General features: G+C 38.1%; 2 protein-coding genes across 3 annotated transcripts; one reads left to right on the forward strand and one right to left on the reverse strand.

The window, feature by feature from the left end:
- The first annotated feature begins 146 nt into the window (after positions 1 to 146).
- On the forward strand, positions 147 to 7681 carry LOC137734803 (uncharacterized). 2 transcript variants are annotated; one of them, XM_068474085.1, is made up of 9 exons: positions 147 to 1100; positions 1706 to 1894; positions 2058 to 2150; positions 2247 to 2429; positions 2507 to 2609; positions 2717 to 2902; positions 3708 to 6154; positions 6371 to 6960; positions 7123 to 7681. In XM_068474085.1, exons 1-9 carry the CDS (start codon positions 867 to 869, stop codon positions 7130 to 7132), a joined length of 4035 nt encoding a protein of 1344 aa, XP_068330186.1. In that variant the 5' UTR covers positions 147 to 866; the 3' UTR covers positions 7133 to 7681. The 2 variants fall into 2 exon arrangements, with proteins under 2 accessions (XP_068330186.1, XP_068330187.1); XM_068474086.1 differs by having other exon boundaries at positions 6374 to 6960.
- A 2430-nt stretch (positions 7682 to 10111) lies between these two features.
- Positions 10112 to 14547, reverse strand: LOC137733804 (DEAD-box ATP-dependent RNA helicase 31-like). The gene is made up of 10 exons (XM_068472994.1): positions 13365 to 14547; positions 13183 to 13289; positions 12846 to 12901; positions 12443 to 12667; positions 11882 to 12088; positions 11688 to 11774; positions 11473 to 11568; positions 11047 to 11262; positions 10643 to 10825; positions 10112 to 10547 (listed from the first exon to the last, which is right to left on the reverse strand). Exons 1-10 carry the CDS (start codon positions 14456 to 14458, stop codon positions 10320 to 10322), a joined length of 2499 nt encoding a protein of 832 aa, XP_068329095.1. The 5' UTR covers positions 14459 to 14547; the 3' UTR covers positions 10112 to 10319.
- Between the last annotated feature and the right edge of the window lie 5004 nt (positions 14548 to 19551).

The raw sequence follows: 19551 nt of genomic DNA on the forward strand, positions 1-19551 counted from the left end.
TAAATCCCAGATCATTGGAATAATAATTTTATTAATTTTAATTTCACCAATAATAAAAACTGTTTTTTCTTTGTTTGTTTTTGTTTTGGTTTTTTGTTTTGGATGCCCTCTCTCTCCTCCTCCTCTCTCTCTGACTCTCTTCCTTCTCCAATTTCATTTGAAAATACCCCTGACAAATGCACCCCAAGCTGACCACCTCCTCCAATCCATATTCTCTCCGTCTTTGAAAACAAAAAAAATACCAAAAAAAATATAAAATAAAAAAAAAACCTAATTTTGATCAAACCCTGAAAGCCCTATTCAATTTAAATGCCCTACCTTTCTGCCCACATTTCTTCCGGGGTTCCTCTTCTTCTTCGCCGAGCTCCTACTTCTTCCCCCATTTTCTGATTTGCCGATACTACCCAATAGTTGGTTTCCTCAGTTCCTCTAGGCTTACGAAAATCCCATCTTTTATTTTTACCAATCCCCCAATCCTCCTCTGGTTTTTCTAGGGTTTCATATCTGTTCATCAGATTGGGGATTTGATTTTGTATTTTAATTTTATATTAATCTTTTGCTTAGCTTTTTGGTTTTTTATTTTTAAATACGGGGACCATAGTGCTTCTGCACAAATGAAAATTTGAACCCGTGAAGAGGAAAACCGAAAATTCCTATCTGGGTTATTTCCTTTGTTTTTTTTGGGAAAGGGTTTACCTTTGAGCAAAGAATTTCATTTTTCTGTGTTTTTGTAATTTAGTTGTTGCCATTGATTTTTGGGATTGAGGAAAAACAGTTAGCTTTTTTTTTTCTGGTGGTTTTGGGATTCTTGGGTACAAGGAAGACTTATTGTTTGGTGTGGAAGTGAAGGGAAAGCTTAGGCTTGTATGGGCAAACATGAGGAGTGGGCAGAGCCACCAAGTGGGCTGTTGCCGAATGGCCTATTGCCCAATGAAGCTGCATCAGTGATGAGAGTGCTCGACTCAGAGCGATGGTTGAAGGCGGAGGAGCGAACTGCAGAGCTTATTGCCTGCATTCAGCCCAATTCACCATCCGAAGAGCGCCGAAATGCCGTTGCCGTTTATATGCAGCGGCTCATTATGAAGTGCTTCCCCTGCCAGGTGGGACTTTCGTGTATACACAAAATATTTGTTTGTTCAAAAAACTGTGACTACATTTTAATTTTATTTTTTGCTGTAACTACATTTTTGTTTCAATTTTTGCTGCAATATGCTCATTTGGTTCTATAGGGGAGAAATCGGTCATGATATTGATGTCATCTTTGAAGAGTATGTGTAAGTTAACTTAACTTGGTTAACTCTAACTTAGTATTGTTTGTATATTGTATTATCACAGATAATTTTGAAAGACATAATGTTCTAAGACCAATAAATTCTATGGGATGAGGATTATTTGGAATTTTAAGGTTCTAAAAGCAGAAGGGAGAAAGCACAAGCCTTGTAGATTGAGTTTATGAGAACTAAGGGGGAGATCAATAATATATGATCAGAGTGGTGTGTAGACCTCACACCGTGTAAAATTTGGAGACTTTGGAAATGACATGTAATGCCGGTTCTTTTTTGTTCAGCATGTCCTTTATGGTGACAAAGTTGGTTCAATGGTTATGGTTATGTTATGAAAAGTTTTTGTTAATTTGTTCTAGTGGTGCATATGTATTCTGTTTCATATGAGTCATGCATTTATTTTTGTTTATGAATATGTGCAGGTGTTCCCTTTTGGGTCTGTACCCCTGAAAACGTATTTGCCTGATGGAGATATTGACCTGACAGCCTTCAGTAAGAGTCCAAATATGAAGGACACATGGGCCCATCAAGTTCGTGATATGCTCGAGAATGAGGAGAGGAACGAGAATGCTGAATTCCATGTGAAAGAGGTTCAGTACATTCAGGCAGAAGTAAGTTCTTCCTAGCATCACTAATACTATTACCTTTATTTGAGATTCTTGGCGATGTTTGTTAATTTTTGTACTTTATTGTTATAATGTTTGATTCCTTTTATATCTTGTATTTGCTTTTTTGATACTAGATTTAGCCTTAGTACTCCTTTTTGTACTACAGGTGAAGATAATCAAGTGCCTTGTGGAAAACATTGTTGTAGACATATCATTCAATCAGCTCGGTGGCCTGTGCACCCTCTGTTTCCTTGAGGAGGTAAATTGTTAATTTGATACCCTGTTAACATTTGTATGCTTGTTTCGGTCATTGGCATTTGTATGATTTGACTAATTGTATTGTCTACTTCTGCAGGTTGATCATTTGATAAATCAGAATCATTTGTTCAAGCGCAGTATCATACTGATAAAGGCCTGGTGTTATTATGAGAGCCGAATACTGGGCGCTCATCATGGGCTTATCTCAACTTACGCATTGGAAACTTTAGTTTTATATATATTTCGCGTTTTCAACAACTCATTTTCTGGACCACTTGAGGTAATTTTGTTACCTTGGGTTATTATATTGACATTATTCTTTGTGGATACACTGAATGGTTTTCTTTGCTGGTGCAGGTTTTGTATCGTTTTCTGGTGTTTTTCAGTAAATTTGACTGGGATAATTTTTGTGTTAGCCTATGGGGTCCTGTCCCCATTAGTTCACTTCCAGATGTATCTGGTACTGAATTTTTGCTTTAAATTCTTATGTAAACTTTTGACCTTCAACCCAATTTTCTCGTTTTCTAAATCCTTTTCTGGTTTAATTTGTGATTGTTCATGTCGCAGCGGAACCTCCTCGAAAAGATGGTGGAGAGTTACTACTGAGCAAATTGTTTCTTGATGCCTGTAGCTCAGTGTATGCTGTTTCCCCTGGTGGTCAAAAAACTCAGGGCCAACCCTTTGTTTCCAAACATTTTAATGTTATTGATCCTTTGAGAATCAACAACAACCTGGGACGCAGTGTTAGTAAAGGTATGTTGTTCCAAAACTATATGCTTTTGGATAACTCTTCCTAAGGGGCTTCCCAAAGTTTATATTTTGTAATTGGTCAACATCTTATTGGGCTGTGGTATGAGAAATAACTTGTTTAATTTATTGGTCACGCTCATTACAAGTGAGTCAAACAGTTTATTTTCAAGAAGGTGTTTCCTATTTGGGAGATAACTGTGTTATTATAAATTGAAAAATAGTGGACTTCAAATAATTAAGAACCTGATTTAGATTCCTCTTTACCAAAAGTAGAACAGCAGATGACGAAACCATGATTTTTCTGTTGGCTTTTTGCATGTGCCGCTAAACTCCCAATAGGCTCCAGTTTTTGTCACTGAACATGTACAATGTGCCTATGTTAGTTTTGTGTTTATGCCTTTTTTATATTGATAAAGGATAAGGGTCCATTTACATCCGCAAAAGATTTGGAGGTATAAATTATTCAACTCCAGTGCAGCCTTTGGAAAAAGAATACAGTATAGCTGAAAACAGCTGTGTAAGCACTTGCATGATAATGTGGAAGGCAACAATATGCGATTTTTACTTGGAAATAGCCTCATTCAAATAGAAGAACCATATCCCATTTAAGAGAATGGGGTTATTGCATGGGAGATCGAAAGAATCTTTTTTTGTTTTTTGTATACAACTATACATGTAAACTTCATTTGTCCTTCCGTAATATTTTTATGCTGCTTGTAAGGTGTAACTTTGTTTCTTGATTGTCTGTCCGTGCAAATTGTTGGTTATTGCAATCAAGTATGCCTAATTGCCTATGTATGTTTTCCAGGTAATTTTTTTAGGATACGCAGTGCATTTTTGTTTGGGGCTAAAAGGCTGGCCAGGTTGCTTGATTGTGCCAAAGAGGATCTGTTTTTCGAAGTAAATCAGTTTTTTCTAAACACTTGGGATAGACATGGGAGTGGTCATCGACCTGATGCGCCACGAAATGATTTGAGGCGCTTGAGACTTTCAAATCCGGACCATTTACATGGATCTGAGAATCTCAGGAATATTTCAAGCAACCAAAAAAAGGAAAGATCCTCTGGTCGAGATACTCAAAGTGGGGGGATGCATGGCTCCATTAATGTTCCCTCCCAGCATGCTAGTTATTCTTTAGAAAGCACCTCTGGTATCAGTAGTGTGTCTACAGTAACTCATTCTCAAACTCAAAGGATTCATGGGAACACAAACCTCACTAGGGCCTCTGATATGACTAGAAAGGAAACGAATTCTGACCTGGGTGCTCACATTGATAAAGGTCAGAGAAGTAAACCTGATAACTTGGTGAATGACTTACAAGGGAGGTTTCTTTTTGCAAGGACACGCTCTAGTCCTGAGCTTACTGATACATATGGTGAAATTTCCACTCAAAGTAGGTGCAACAGAGCCCCAGAGAGTGGGAAAGGCCAAACTGCGACAAGGTTGGATAATAGCACGGGGAAAAACCCGGATTCTGATAGTGTGGCAAGCCACAGAAATAGATCTTCAACTGATGATCCTTCATCTGCTAGATCCATCTCATCCCGCCAAAGCCCTGATGCTACTGTTGTTTCAAATAACTACCATGATGAATCAGGCATGAGTGCCGTTGCTGACGATTATGCTTCTATTTCGGCGGCACAAGGGATGCACCAGGAGGAGCAAGATCTTGTTAACATGATGGCATCTTCTGCAGCTCATGGTTTTAATGGGCAGGTTCATCTTCCACTCAATTTGGGTTCCGGTCACCTACCACTTCCAATCCCACATTCCATTCTTGCTTCTATGGGATATGCCCAGAGAAATATGGGTGGAATGGTTCCTACAAATTTCCCCTTGATGGAGACTCCTTGGGGAACAAATATGCAATTTCCGCAAGGTGTTGTGCCACCGTCGCTTGCCCCTTATTTCCCTGGGATGGGGTTGACCTCAAATCCTGAAGATTCAGTGGAACCTGGTAATGAAAGTTTTGGATCTGTGGAAATGAACTCAGGCGAAACGGAGCTTGATTTCTGGCATCAGCAAGAGAGGGGATCTACTGGTGGGTTTGATCTGGATAATGGAAGTTATGAAATGCTTCAGGAAGATGACAAGCAACAGTCAACCTCTGCTGGTTATAACTTTCATCCATCATCTCGCGTAGGCACCTCAGGAAATTCTATGCAAGCTCAACCGAAGTCTACCAAAGAAAACCAAGAGTCGATGAGGGGGGAAGAGCATGTGGATAATTTTCAATACCAAGATAACAGAGGTAATGAGGTTTACTTTGATGATCGAACCGTGAGTTCTAGGTCTGCCACGTATGCAAGTTCAGTGAGAAGTAAGACCTCCTCTGAGAGTTCTTGGGAAGGATCATCAGCAAAGGTCTCAAAGTCAACAAGGGAAAAACGTGGTAGGCGAAATGCTCTTTCAGCAGTGCCATCTGCTGCATATGGGAAAGGTAAGAGTGTGTCCGAACATTCATCTACCCAGGCAGATGATGACAACAGAGATTGGAATTCACCTACAGCTTTAGGAGCCGAAATGGTAGAACAAAGCACAGGACCTCAACCTGTTGCTCCCTTGCATTTTCCAAGGCATCAAATGACCGGTTTTGAACAAACTCAGACAAGTGGATCAGATTCGATGATTCCTTTTGCTCCAGTGTTCTTAGGTCACGGCTCACGACAGAGAGCTACAAATGATTCTGGAATGCTTACATTTTATCCTACGGGGCCTCCAGTTCCATTTGTTACAATGCTTCCTTATAATTATTTCTCGTCAGAAACAGGAACTTCAGATGTATCAACAAGCCAATTTAGCAGAGAAGAGGGAGCAGATAATAGTGATTCTGGTCAGAATTTTGATTCATCTGAGGGAGCTGATCAACCTGAGGTGTTAAGTACTTCTAGCTCTATGGGAAGGGTAGCTCCTATTGAGCCGTCAGAGCATAAATCTGACATTCTTCACAGTGACTTCCCTAGCCATTATCAGAATCTGCAATATGCACGGTTTTGCCAAACTTCACCTGTCATTTATCCTTCACCAGTTACGGTGCCCCCTGCTTACTTACAAGGAAGATTTCCATGGGATGGTCCCGGGAGACCTCTTTCAGCCAACGTCAATCTCTTCACTCAGCTTATGAGTTATGGACCTCGACTGGTCCCTGTTGCTCCTCTCCAGTCTGTTCCTAACAGGCCTGCTGGTGGTTATCAACGTTATGCAGATGAGATTCCAAGATATCGTACTGGGACTGGGACCTACCTGCCAAATCCTGTAAGATAACATAAACCTGTTCTTTTCTTAATTATTATTTTAAATTTCTTTTTAATTAAGCATGTTGCACCTACCAATCTTGTTTTTTGGACCAGTTTATGGTTTCTGGAAAGTTAAGTCTTTGGTTAAACATGATATAGAATCAATTTTCCTAGATTTATTATAACTTAGAACCTGCTGCCGGATTATTTCTCTTACCTCCTTTAATTACTTCAGAAGGTTCCTGTACGGGACCGGCCTTCAAATACGAGAAGGGGGAATTACAATTATGATAGAAATGACCACCACGGTGATAGAGAAGGGAACTGGAATGCCAATTCAAAGTCACGAGCTTCTGGGCGCAACCACAGTCGTGGTCAAGCTGAGAAGCAAAATTCAAGAGTAGACCGTTTGGCAGCTAGTGAGAGCAGAGCTGAAAGGTCATGGAGTTCACATAGGCAGGACTCATTCCGGTCATATCAATCTCAAAATGGTCCTATCCGTGCAAACACTGCACAGAGTGGTTCGACCAATGTTGCATATGGCATGTATCCGGTACCAGCGATGAACCCTGGTGGGGTATCATCAAATGGCCCTTCCATGCCACCTGTTGTCATGCTGTATCCTTATGATCATAATGCTGGCTACGGGCCACCTGCAGATCAACTTGAGTTTGGTTCTCTTGGACCAGTGGGATTCTCAGGTTTGAATGAAGCACAGCTAAATGAAGGGAGCCGGATGAATGGGGTATTTGATGAACAAGGGTTTCATGGTGGCTCTACTCGACGATCTTCACCTGATCAGCCTTCTTCACCCCACCTCCAAAGGTAGCTGTTTAGGGAGGGAGGAGATCGTTCAGGGTACCATGCCAATGTCTTGTGGCCAACTTTTCTGAAGATTTTATTTGGAGTGGTTTCCTTTTCATTTTGTTGTTCACGACCTTTCACATCACTGGGATTGTATTGTGATGCTTTCCATGATCTTAACAGGGGAGTTTGATCATTTTGCCAGATCAGTGGCCCAGGGGAACTATCAGATGATACATGAGGAGTTTCCGCCTTTAGCATTACCCAAACAGCGAGGGGATGATGGTGGAAGAAACTATAATGACTGTCCCTCCCAGCACCGAGCGTTCCTGCTCATGCCCCATACTCAAGAGGGGAAGGAATTAGACTGTTTCATTCCATGATTGCTTGGTATCTTCCTGATCACATCATGCCTGCTTGGAGTTCTTATGTATACTTGAAAGTAATTTACTTACTCCATTTTCGTCAAGAACAAGATCGGTGGTAAAATGATGGTGATGTGATGGTGAGGGGGAAGGCGGGACTCTGCGACTTTATTGCCCGTTTTAGGGTTAGGCACTTTGTAACTCTACTGAAGTAGAAAACTTGGGTTTAGGTTCAGAGTTTAGGATTTTACTGTTAGAACACTGTTCGACCAGGAATCTCTTGCACACAATGTATTAGGGTTTTTTCGATCAGAATATGTGTACCATCTCTTTTATGTACTCTTTGTCCAAGATTTTCAACAGTTTAGCAATTAACAGCACCATAGATGAAATTCAAACATTTTCGGTTTCACTGACAATCCTTTCGTTCTTTTAATTTTTCTGGTACAGTGGATGCGTCATTTTTCTGGAGAAATTTGTTCAGGTTCTCAAAACACCTATGGTCGGGGAACACGAGCTGGCAATCTTGAGCTGGTATTTCGAGAACCTGGAAAAACATCTCCATGCTTAGGCATCAAAGCATGATCTCGGATTTTGTTTTCCTTTGCAGAAATGCGAAAGCTTGCTAAGTGCATCTGCAATCTGAAATATGTAAACAAAGTAGTTCATCGTTAGTTAAATGACACTGTAGGATATGGGTTTGGGTTATATATAGACTGGAACCCTAAACCCGGTAGGGTCTCAGTTCAAGCTTATGGATTTGAACCCTCAAAATGCAGTTTCCAAAATGAGATTCACTAGAGTTTAAGAGATGTTATTTCAGAGTGAGTTTTACGCTTGTTGTCCACTTAAATTAAATACGTAGATAAACTCCATACGTTTGTTGCTAATAGCTTAATAGGCAATACGTGACATGAGTTGGACAACTAGGGTTGGTTCAGCCTGAAAGTTATAAAAGAGAGATTGGATTATACATGTTTTTCATAGTAAACATTCTTATTTGCTAAAATGATCATGTTTTGTTTTAAAGTTTTATGCATATATGTGCTTTGTATTTTCTTATGTCTTGAGTGCTGCTATGTCCGCAGTCCAGCCATCTGTTTTGTTTTCTCAATCATCTTATAATAAAATATAAATGACAATATAAGGTGAATGAGAAAATAAGACATGTGAGTAAAATAAGATAATATCAATGATATGATTGTTTACGACTTACGATGAGGGATGGGTATGGATGAAATATCTTTGGATTAGGGTTTTTTGGGACAGCATTATAATTAAGGTTGGTTATATACTTACCGTATGAGTTATTTCTTTTTTTCTTTGGTTAATACTTGCCCTACAAGTTACTCCACTCCTTTATGTGCCTGTTCTGTTCTCACCCAAATCTAGTGCCTCCATCGTCCACCGTTCACCGTCGGCCATTTTATATAAAAAAAGCGACGGAGGGTGAACTGCATTTATTTTTTCTGTTTTCCACAACGGAGATGGATTATTCTGATTGCTGCTGGACGAATAATTTCAGGCAAACGTCACTAGACAAAACTGGGATTTTTGTTGGAACAATTCTTCAGCTGTAGAAATTATATAACAATCATTTCAGTATTTTCTGGAGTCTTAACTCTTCTTTTTTCTTTTTCTTTCTTTTTTTTTTTTTTTATTAGCTTTCATCAAACAAGAGAAAGAGAAAGGGTGTAACACTAAAGAAATCCGGCGAAGGTGATGGAACTGCCAATTCCGGTTCCAAATCCGAAACAAACTGTACCATCTGATTCAATTAGCTCCCAAGAAACTGAATTTGACTGTTTAGGCTATGTTCAAGTGACGGATTTCTACGTCTCAAATGGGTTTAGGCCAAGTGATGAACAGCAAACTGGGCACACGCGATGCAAGTGCGAATTTTATGTTCATTGTTGTTGATCCATCGCAGTAGAGATGTCGTTTCACAAGTACCAGCAGGCGCTGGAAGCAAGGATGTTCAGGTGCTGTTAACCATGTCACTTCTCAAGTACCAAGCTGGCGCCGAGGCAAGGATTTTCCCACTGTAGTGGCAACGGAGACAGTCACGAGAACTGCTTCTGGCGCTCCAGTTATTCCTATATCGGACAGATAGCCCGCACAGTATTGACATGGACTCCCAAGTCTTTCGAGAAGGACGTCAATTTTCTATATGAGCACGGTGGCTTGCAGGAGGGGATTTTAACAAGCTTCTATCAACTTCGGTTAGGGTTGAGGACACAACTAGGGAGTATAACGCGGAGAAACCTCGTATTGAGCATGCACGACACCTACTTTCTCAAATGGAATCCAATGAACGGGCTATCGGCTCTTGCAAGGAGCTTCGTTGCACAATGACCTCTCTCGAGCTGAAGCGGTTGAGAGAGAGATCGCTCTCTTCAGGTCGCGATTTGAGGCGAAACTCAAAGAGATCAAGGAAGGAGAATATAATGATCTCAATAGTGCGAGTAAGAAGCTGGAAATGTTGGGACGTCGGACTGTTTTTGATCAAGGACTTGGTAAAGCTGGAGCACAAAAGCTGATGGAGCGGAGCAAGTATTAAAGGATAATTTGTTTTAAGTCACAAAATATACTAGAAAATGAAATAACAATCGACTTCTGTCGAAATATGAAATTTTATTAACCCAAGTTTAGTTTTCTATTTCTTTTCGGTATAGAATCATTTTCTGCCGAAAGAGGAATGCTAGCTATATTCGTCCCCATTTATTTTTCCTTTCTTATCTTCCCCACTCATCATTTGACACGCAAACTCGCTTGTACAAAAAACTAAATACTTAAAGCTTTAGAAATACAAACTTCAACTTTCCACATGTACCCCGAAAAAATTTTAAACAACAATAGTTTGTGTTTAAGTTTGTGTTGTCTGTGTCGCATCGCATAGCAGCATACGTTGTTCAACTTCAACTACAAAATCTCTAACATTAAATTTAAGTTTTTCAATTGTTAACAAGTAATCGGGACAACCGAATCAACTGACTAAGTTGGCTGCTAACGGAGCTACTTGGAACGCAATCCAGGGACATTCTTAAGCCCCATCTTGCCAAGAACGAGCTTGGGAATGGCCGGAGGGTTGTCCAGCCCCATGCTTCGGCTAAATTCATTAGCAAGCTCCACAAGCCTATGCTTATCGCGCCCCACTTTCTTGTTTGAATTGTAATACCCGAGCCATGCTTGGTACGCTGCTTCTTTGTTCTTCATCTCCACCTTGGACAGTGCTCGTTCCACCTGTTAGATACAATTCCAACATTAAAACATAAAACTATATGTTTCAAGGAAAAAAAGGGAAGAAACAAGTGAGAAAGAGAGGGAGAAAAACCCACCTTCTTCGTAGTATCTGGATCGACTGACGGTACAGCAGCCTTGGATATTGGCAAATCCTTAATATTGGACAAGAAGAACTCCTCCCAAGGAGCCAGTAGCAATATCCCTTGCCCCACTTTGCCTTTACGACCAGTTCTTCCAAGTCGATGTATATACTGTTGTCTATCGGCTGGCACGCCCACCTATATTTGCAAAAAAAAGGTAGAGGGTCAATGATAAGGGGACTTAGTTTCAAATCTGCAGCAGCTGAAGTACTAAAACTGTTTATGATGCTTAAACAAGGTAAAACAACTTAGCTAAAAGATTTTGAAAGATATGGAACTCGGTTAACTGAAAGCCACAATTTAAATATTGCATGCTGAATAAATGGCAAAGGAACCTCTATTTAAATCTTGCATATTACCTGTATGACTAGGGAAACATCTGGATAATCAACCCCACGTGCAGATACATCAGAAGTCACAAGAATAAGACCCTTTGATTTCCGAAATTCATCAGAAACCCTGGTTCTATAACTCTGTGGCTTTCTAGAATGGATCTCTCTGACATTCAAGTTCAGCTCACCAAGAAGGTCTGCAACCAGTCGTGTTACCATAGCGGTAGTGCAGAATACAAGAACCTGCACATGATATGAGAATCACATGTTACATAAGATAGCAATAAAGGTGATACAGCTCACATATGTTATATAAGATCGCAAAATGGTGGACAACACAAACCATGCTTCCTAAGAAAAATATCTATGGTATTAAATCGATACTAATGAAAACACCTGAAAGTCTGGTGGATGAATTGAACAAGCCAAGGCTTTGGGTAATACAATACCTACCTTATAGTCAACATCATCTGCAATATGCTCTTTAAGAAGACTATATACTAAGGAAAAATGCCTGTCCAATGGAGCGACCAAATGCGTCTGTGCGACCTGAAATCATCCATACAAAAATCAAACATAAATATTAATCATCAAATTGTCAAAATTAAATATCATATCAATACGGGGACACACACATACATGTACATACATGTCAGAAAAAAGCCAACCTGTGCATGTGTCTCTTCACTGCCTTCTTCAACTGTATTGATATATTCGTGATCTCTTTTCAAAGCAATATGACAGATTTGACGGACCTACAATTAGGAAGAAACCAGTGTTCATCTACAATGTATGTAAATGTATGTTTTTTTCGCATTTACTGAAAATCCACATTACCACAAAAAATAGTAGTGAGAGAAACCTCTTCCGGAACAGTGGCGGAAAACAAAAGTGTCTGCCGTTGTTTGGGAACAGCTGATATAATCCTTTCAATATCTTTACGGAATCCCATATCCAGTAAATGATCAGCTTCATCAAGTACAAGGACTTTGACACCCATCAGCCTAGTTGCAAAACCTGCGGTATTCTCAATGTGATCTTTGAGCCTTCCAGGTGTAGCGACAAGAATCTGTATGTTCTCTATGTGTTACATTGCATATAAACAGTGCCAATTAAACACGGATCAAACTATGTTGATAGAAATTTTCATCTCTGTCCTCAGTTGGTATCGTATCAGTAATAAAAGAGCCAGTATCAAGTAATGGAATCTAATGTGAACCTTCATCTCAATTAAACCTTGTCAACTTTATAAAAGCCTATAAACTAACTTGATTCGGTAATTCACCTATTAGACTAGCTCACAAAATTCTAGACCTATGTCAATGTACAATCAATCATTAGCTCAGTTTATATTTAGCAAGTGAAGTTAATGAAACAGGGCGATGCAGTAAATGACAAAGTTGTCCAGCAATAAAAAACTTACCTGGCAAGGGTTGGCTTGGATACGTTTCTGTTCTAAAGCAAGTCGTGTACCACCGATCACAACTTGGACACCAACAGAGGGATGATATTTCAACAACTTATTGGCTTCAGTAGCAGCTTGACTTGCCAACTCCCTGGTTGGGCATATAACAAGTACAAAAATTGGTGGTCGCTTGTTATCACGGGTAATAGGAGGCGAATTTACAACAACTTCAATTGATGGAAGCTGAAACAAATAAACTCAATGTCAAGTAGGATGAAAAGTCCCCTGCAATTGCATAAACTGATGATACAGATCCAATGCCTCAAGTGAACTAAAGTAGCATGGAATTTATCATAAATGTTGCATCTTTTTTTAACGCGAGAACATTCATTCGCACAGAGAAACAAATGAGATTCCATACCAAGAACGCCACAGTTTTTCCAGTGCCTGTTCTAGCCTTGGCCAGCACATCCTTGCCTACAAAACACAACAAAGTAGAATAAGCAGTTCCATAACATGAACACGCAAAGATATCAATCAAATCTTAGAGGCAAAAAACAAAAACAGACATCCTTAAGAGGACACAGTAGTTACTTGATCTTATTTATATTATAGGCCATCCTGATTAAACAAAGCTTCTGTTTCTTTCAATATCCTCATGAAGAGGCATTGTTCAAAACAAGTTCCACACCCCCCCCCCCCCCCCCCGGGGGCGTTCTCATCCTAAAGTCGGTGCACGATTTTGTAAAGAAACAAACCTTTCAATATTACTGGAAGAGTAGCTTCTTGCACTACAGTCATCTTTTCATATCCTGCGTCCTTGATTCCTTTCAAGGACAGTGGAGAGACCGAACATTGATCAAACCTGCAATCATTCAAAGTAAGTTAAGACAAGATACTTGTCAACGATCCATTATGAAAATGTTGATGTTGAACATACCGCGATTCACTCAAATAAGAGTCAGAGCTTCCAGCTGAACTTTTAGGCAGAACCCTTTTGCTCACTTCATCATCCGAACCGCGAAGCAAGGAAGCTGCATTTTTTTCTCTTAATGCTCCAAAACCATCATCATCAGAAGCAGCAGTGTCACTCTCTTCCTCACTAAGAAAATCCCCAATACCACCAAATGGTTTTACCTCCTCCTCTTCAGTATCATCCATTACTCGCAATTCTTTACCCGAATCTCTTCCACCTCTATTCCTGGTAAATGATTCCCCTTTCACCTTTGAACTCGAACTACCTTTTGAAAACGAATTCGAGTCCCCACGATTGTTTCTACGGGGAAATCTGTCTTCCTTGTCATCATCACTCCGAAATTTGTTATCAAAGCGATTACTTGTCCCTGCATTTCTCGAAAAGGAATCATTTTGGGCCGGAAATCTTCGCCTACTCAAATCTCCAAAATCGCCATTTGAATTCGGATTCCCACGACTGTTTCTGGGTGGAAATGCTCTCTCTTTCCTATCACCCTCAGATTTATTATCAAATCGCTTACTCATCCCCGAATTTCTCGAAAAAGACTGATTCGGTGATCGAAATTCTCGCCTTTTAGAATCACCAAAATCTCCAGAGTCACTATCTCTCCTGCTCCTCTTCATCGGATAAGAGTCCATGTCGGTACCCCTCTCTCCAACCGTCACCCTACGGCCCTCCGATTCGCCGCGCGAGTCACTCTTTAACTCGCTGACCCAGTCACTGAGCTCAGCCTCGTCCTCAATCAGACTCTTCGAAGCTCCACCCGCTCTTCTCTCGTAGGCACGTGGCAACTCGGACCCCGACCCGGTCCTGGAGCCCCGGAACGCCCGAGTTGAAAATGCTCGCTCAGTCTGCAGAGAGCGACGAAGCCCCAACCCTACGTACCTAAGCCTCAAGGGGAAGACCCGCGACAAAATGGGTACGGCCTGAGAGGACGAAATGGAAGGCGCGAATTTCATGGGCGGGTAACGGGTCGCCGGAACAGAGGTGCTGAGGAGTCGGAGTTGGGGTAAGAGTCCGACGGGCATGAAAGTTGCCGAAAGCGACGTCGCTTTCATGGAGGTTTGTGTGGTGCAGAAGTGTGAGGAGTCCCCAGAAATGGGGATTTAGGGTTTAGGGTTTAGCGAAATGTGAGCGTTCGGTTTTATAGTTTTAGGAGAGGATAGGGCATAGGCTCTAAAACCAAACGACACCGTTTTCAGGGCAGATATGCAGAGCACCCGGGTGATCTTCTCTCTTTTGGGCCTAACTGTGTCATGGGCCAGCTGCCATTGTTGAGGCACAAAGCATTTCATACCATCATAAAATTCGAAATTAAAGTATTTTCTCAAAAAAAATTATAGCGAAAAACTAGTTCTCAATTTAATGATATTTAGAGATGTGTATGTATATAGAGTTGTCATTGTTTTCTTTGTCGAATAGAGTTGTCGTTGTTGGAAAGAGGTACTAATTAAAGACAAAATCTAACAAGGAGTACATGACGAACAATTATACCCTACTAACAATGACAATTAGTGTAGAGAAATATTAGAAGCAATTATCAATGTCTAATAGTCGTTGATAGTCGTTGATTAAGGCCACTCAATATTACAGTTTAGTGGTATTCTTCTTTTACCTAAAAGTGAAAGGTTTTACATTCGAATCTTGTGGATGACGAATTTGATACCAAATGAGGTTGTTATCATATGGTTTGGCCGAACTCTTCCTCCCCTTAGTATAAAAATATATCGATGTACTAAAAAAAATAGTCATCTATTAATGTGTGTCTCACGAGATGAGTTCTATACAAATCACAGTTCGTTGTAACTCAACTTCTTCCCAAACTCATAAGGAATGTGGTTTGCTCCCTTATTTTAGACTGACACAACCGTTGAGTGGTTAATAAAAATTACCAAGAACATAGACAAAAGTGTGAAGAAGATGAAATATCGAAGTGGTCCTTCCTTCCCTCCAATAATTTCTTGATGGGTATGAGCAACCTTGGGACCCCTAATATTAGGTAAAAACACACCAAAACAGTTCATCCACGTCCACGATGTGTACATGTTGTTTTTTCTTCTACTTTCTTTATTTGTGGACTGAAAACGCCTATAAACTTTTTTCCATACCCAATAAATTTGCTTATAATTTTCACTGAAAAGAAATTTAGATTTTGGACGTCTTGATACAACGGGACATAATTTATCTGCTTACATTTTTACTATTTTAGTGCTTTCAACCTGGAAATATGAATCAATCTGATGCTGCCATGTTGTTGCTGATGAAACAAACTTTTGAGCAAGCAAGGCAAAAGACAAAGAAAAGTGTTTCTCTTCTGCTTTCCTTCTCACAATGATTCACGTGTACAGTTTGCATATGCTTTTCAGTCTCAAAACTACTCATACTAAAACAAAGATTTCTATCCAACGACAAGAGAACTAGGGGATCATTTGATAATCATTAATTTCGTTTCTAATTGTTTTAGTTTTCATTATAGTTGAACTAGAGATGGAGGAAAGAGAGAACGCAAGAATGAGAATGATGACCTCGGAATGATGGTGGAAGAAATGTATAAGGAATAATGAAAGCTAAATATTGAAAGCATTTTAAAGTTGTTTTCACTTACTAGTTTCAAGTTTTACTTTCATATATATAGCGTTCGTTTGGAAGTGCTTTGAAAATAACTGAAATAGCTTTGGGTGAAAGTGTTTTTTCAAGATTCACTTGCATTTTTACTAAAGAACTGGTTCCAAAAACACTTTCATTAAAAACGTTTTTCAGTCATTTTAAAAAACTTCAAACGAGCCCATAATCTTCTTCATTTCTCTCTAATTCGTCCCACCACCCCTTCATCATTTTTACTTTCCTAAGTTCTCTTACGAATTTTTTTATACCAGCTTATGTGGAAGGTCATGTCAATTTTATTAGTCCATAGTTGATCCGATTCTAAATTTATTTATTTGTGACAATTAAAACATTGTCGCATATAGAGTTTTACGCCAATGGCAGAAGACAATCATACATATAAATTCTGGTACAAGTTCATCCCCTACCTATCCCCCTTCTCCTTTAACAAATAACTATTTAGCCCACTAACATCATTGCTCTACTAAAAGATAAAAACAATGTGTCAATATGCACTACATTTGGTTGATGTACCTAAAATTTCAAAAATATTTTCGTTTCTCGATCTGTTACAAGAAAATTATTTAAAGTGGCTAATATATGTGTAACACTAAAAGAGAAAAAAATTAAAATTAATTATGGTTCTAATGCGGCCAGAAATGAGGTGGCAGAATAGACATTAGAGTTGTTGCTAGATTTACGTGGTTTTGATGTGGTAGGGAAATGGAGTTCATATCTTTTTTGGTCGGCCATATAGAAATGTTGGCTTTTTGTAAGTTGAGAGGAGCATGATATTGATACATATGCTATTATTGTTGCTTTCTTTGTTGCGATGCGATGAGACTCGTACGTCTTATGAATCAAGGAAGAAAAAGATCAAAATTTACTGGAGAAAACTGACTTCCAAGTACCAAAACCATCATTCAATCTCACATGGTTTTAGACCAAACTGCCTCCAGACATGTCATCCTTTCGTTTAAAAGTTTCAAAGTTGACAACCCTAATTAGCTAGCTCTACTGTTCTTAACTCACATACGTGTTTAGTTATACAACACTTATTGTGTTCAATCTAACTCCTCTTCTAGAAAAAAGTTTGGCGATTGTCACATTCATATATGTGGTGTTGCGTAATATATAAGAGTAAACTAGGAGTTTATATAGTTTAGAGTTTTGTATTTTTAAAGGGCTAGTTTGAAAATAATTTTCTAAAAAAACATTTATATATGCTCATAAATAAGCACTTGTATTAGATACACATAAAATATAATTTAATAAAATTTTTTATAAAGATTTTTCGGGTACTTTTCTTACATATATATATATATAAACACTTTTAACTCTTTTTTTTTCACTACTACGAAACCATTTGTTAGTGTTGCTATGATAACCGACAAGAAACATATATTACTGTCGCATATTAAGCAAAATCCGACAGAAAATGAATGCAGTGGCGGATGTAATAAGCGACATAATTACCAGCATCAGGAAATGAATTTTCTGACAGAAAATACTCTAAAACCGATAGAAATTGTGTCAGATATAACCAATAGAGAAAATATAAATAATGAATAAATAAGAGCATTCTTTGTCGGATAAAACCGACAAAACTTGTGTCGGATATAACCGACAGATAATGGAATAAATAAGAGCATTTTCTATCGGATAAAACCGACAGAAAATATATTAGTAATAAAAAAATTATAAACCACTTTCAAGAATAAAACTCGTTGGTTACGATCAAGAATAATAATCGATTCAATAAATCTATTCTACAGAGTTCCCCCCAAAATTTATTTATTTTATTATTAATTTGAACCTGATTAATTACTACTAATAAAATTTATTTGAAATAAAACACAAATGTGATGAGATTTGGGTATAGCCACACAATGAGCTAGTCATAATTAATTTCTACAAAACTCGTCGGTTATGAACTTACTACTTACAAGATTCGAATCTAAAATCTCTCACTTGCAAATAGAGAATCATACAACTAAACCATAGTAGTAAGTGACATTTGAAAAAAAAAAATTTAATAATTTAATGTCAAATGATAAAGTTACGAATTTGATATATGGATCATTTGAAATCCATATGTTTCTTCAATAAAAAAAAATTTCACGCAAATACAAATTTTTTGGGTATTTATAACATTATATATAAGCAATTTAACTATAAAATCCCTAAATATCTATGAAATCCCAATAAGATGGCGCCTTTATTGATATCTTCCAAAATATGAATTATTCATATCCAACAAAAACATAAATTAAATCATAGGTGGAAGCATGTGGAAGGACTTACAGTGCTTTGCTTGTCTCTGTGCTCAAGGGCTTGCATAGCTTCTGCCTTGTTCATCCATGGTGATTCAAGCGAGAAGGAGAAAGGGAGAAGAAGGAGAAGGAAATGAGGAGAGGAGAAAAGGGGGAAGGAAGGGGGAAGGGAGAAGGCACCGCCGCAAGGAAGAGATGGAGGGGCTTTATTTGGGAAAATTTTCACTACTGTCGGTTAAAACAAACAAAAACATTTTTTTTAAAATAAAAACCAACAGAAATTTTTTATTATTGTCAATTATAATCGACAGAAAAAAATGACGGCAAAAATCCCCCCAAAATTTTGTTACGATTTTAAAAAATAAAATAATAATTGTTTGGTTTAATAAATATTATGTATTTAAATAGAATACGTTTTTAAAAATTAAATAAATAATTGTTTGGTTTAATAGATAATAACCCATGTAAAATATGCGATAAAGAAACAAAAAGATAATTATACAATGAAAATGTCATCATACAAACTAAATATTGTATAATCAATACTTGAAAAACATAAATAAAAATTTAGCACAAATTACTTTTCCGCTTCAAAATTTAGGCAAATTTAATGGAGATATGCATTCTACGAAACTAATTTCTATGATCTAAATATCAAACTTATTTGTAAATAATACAAGATTGCATACATAAAAAATCACAAAAAAAAAAAAAAAACATTCAGCGATTAGGTAACAAAACAAAAGTTTTCGACAGTTATAAATGAAAAATCACATTTTAATAGTTATTTTAGTTCTGGTTTTGATATTTTTTTACAGCTACACTCCTCGACTCTATAAGAATGAAATGAACGAATTCGATCTTCAATTTAAAAGATTTACACCAGTGGATATCGCAAAATCTTATTTTATACTTATTGGAAGTATAATATTAACTCTAAGAGTTTGTTTAATCTACCGTTTTGACACGATATACATTCTACGAAACTTTTTTCAACGATCCAACCGTCAAACTTATTTGTACACACTCCGAGATTGCATACATAAAAAATCGTAAAAAATAAACATTAAGAGATTACATAACGGAACAAAAGTTTTCGATGGTTATAAACGAAAAATCACAATTTAACGGTTATTTTAGCTCCGATTTTAATGATTTTTTAACTCCGATATAAGCACTTTTAACTCTCTTTTTTATTATTATTTTAACCGCTATCAGATACGTTTTTTTAATTATCTTAAATCATTTTTTGCTATATTCTAAGTACACTTTCA

This window comes from Pyrus communis, chromosome 5, assembly GCF_963583255.1.
Source record: "Pyrus communis chromosome 5, drPyrComm1.1, whole genome shotgun sequence".
NCBI lineage: Eukaryota > Viridiplantae > Streptophyta > Magnoliopsida > Rosales > Rosaceae > Pyrus > Pyrus communis.

What these genes read in the sequence shown, in the direction of transcription:
- LOC137733804 (XM_068472994.1), bottom strand. Translation starts at nt 14,458, where the DNA reads ATGAAAGCGACGTCGCTTTCGGCAACTTTCATGCCCGTCGGACTCTTA. An exon ending in GAAAAACTGTGGCGTTCTTG is followed by an intron (nt 12,668 to 12,845) that starts GTATGGAATCTC and finishes TATTTGTTTCAG; the next exon opens with CTTCCATCAATTGAAGTTGT. An exon ending in TCCAAGCCAACCCTTGCCAG is followed by an intron (nt 12,089 to 12,442) that starts GTAAGTTTTTTA and finishes GAGAACATACAG; the next exon opens with ATTCTTGTCGCTACACCTGG.
- LOC137734803 (XM_068474085.1), top strand. Translation starts at nt 867, where the DNA reads ATGGGCAAACATGAGGAGTGGGCAGAGCCACCAAGTGGGCTGTTGCCG. An exon ending in TGAAGTGCTTCCCCTGCCAG is followed by an intron (nt 1,101 to 1,705) that starts GTGGGACTTTCG and finishes GAATATGTGCAG; the next exon opens with GTGTTCCCTTTTGGGTCTGT. An exon ending in GGGACGCAGTGTTAGTAAAG is followed by an intron (nt 2,903 to 3,707) that starts GTATGTTGTTCC and finishes TATGTTTTCCAG; the next exon opens with GTAATTTTTTTAGGATACGC.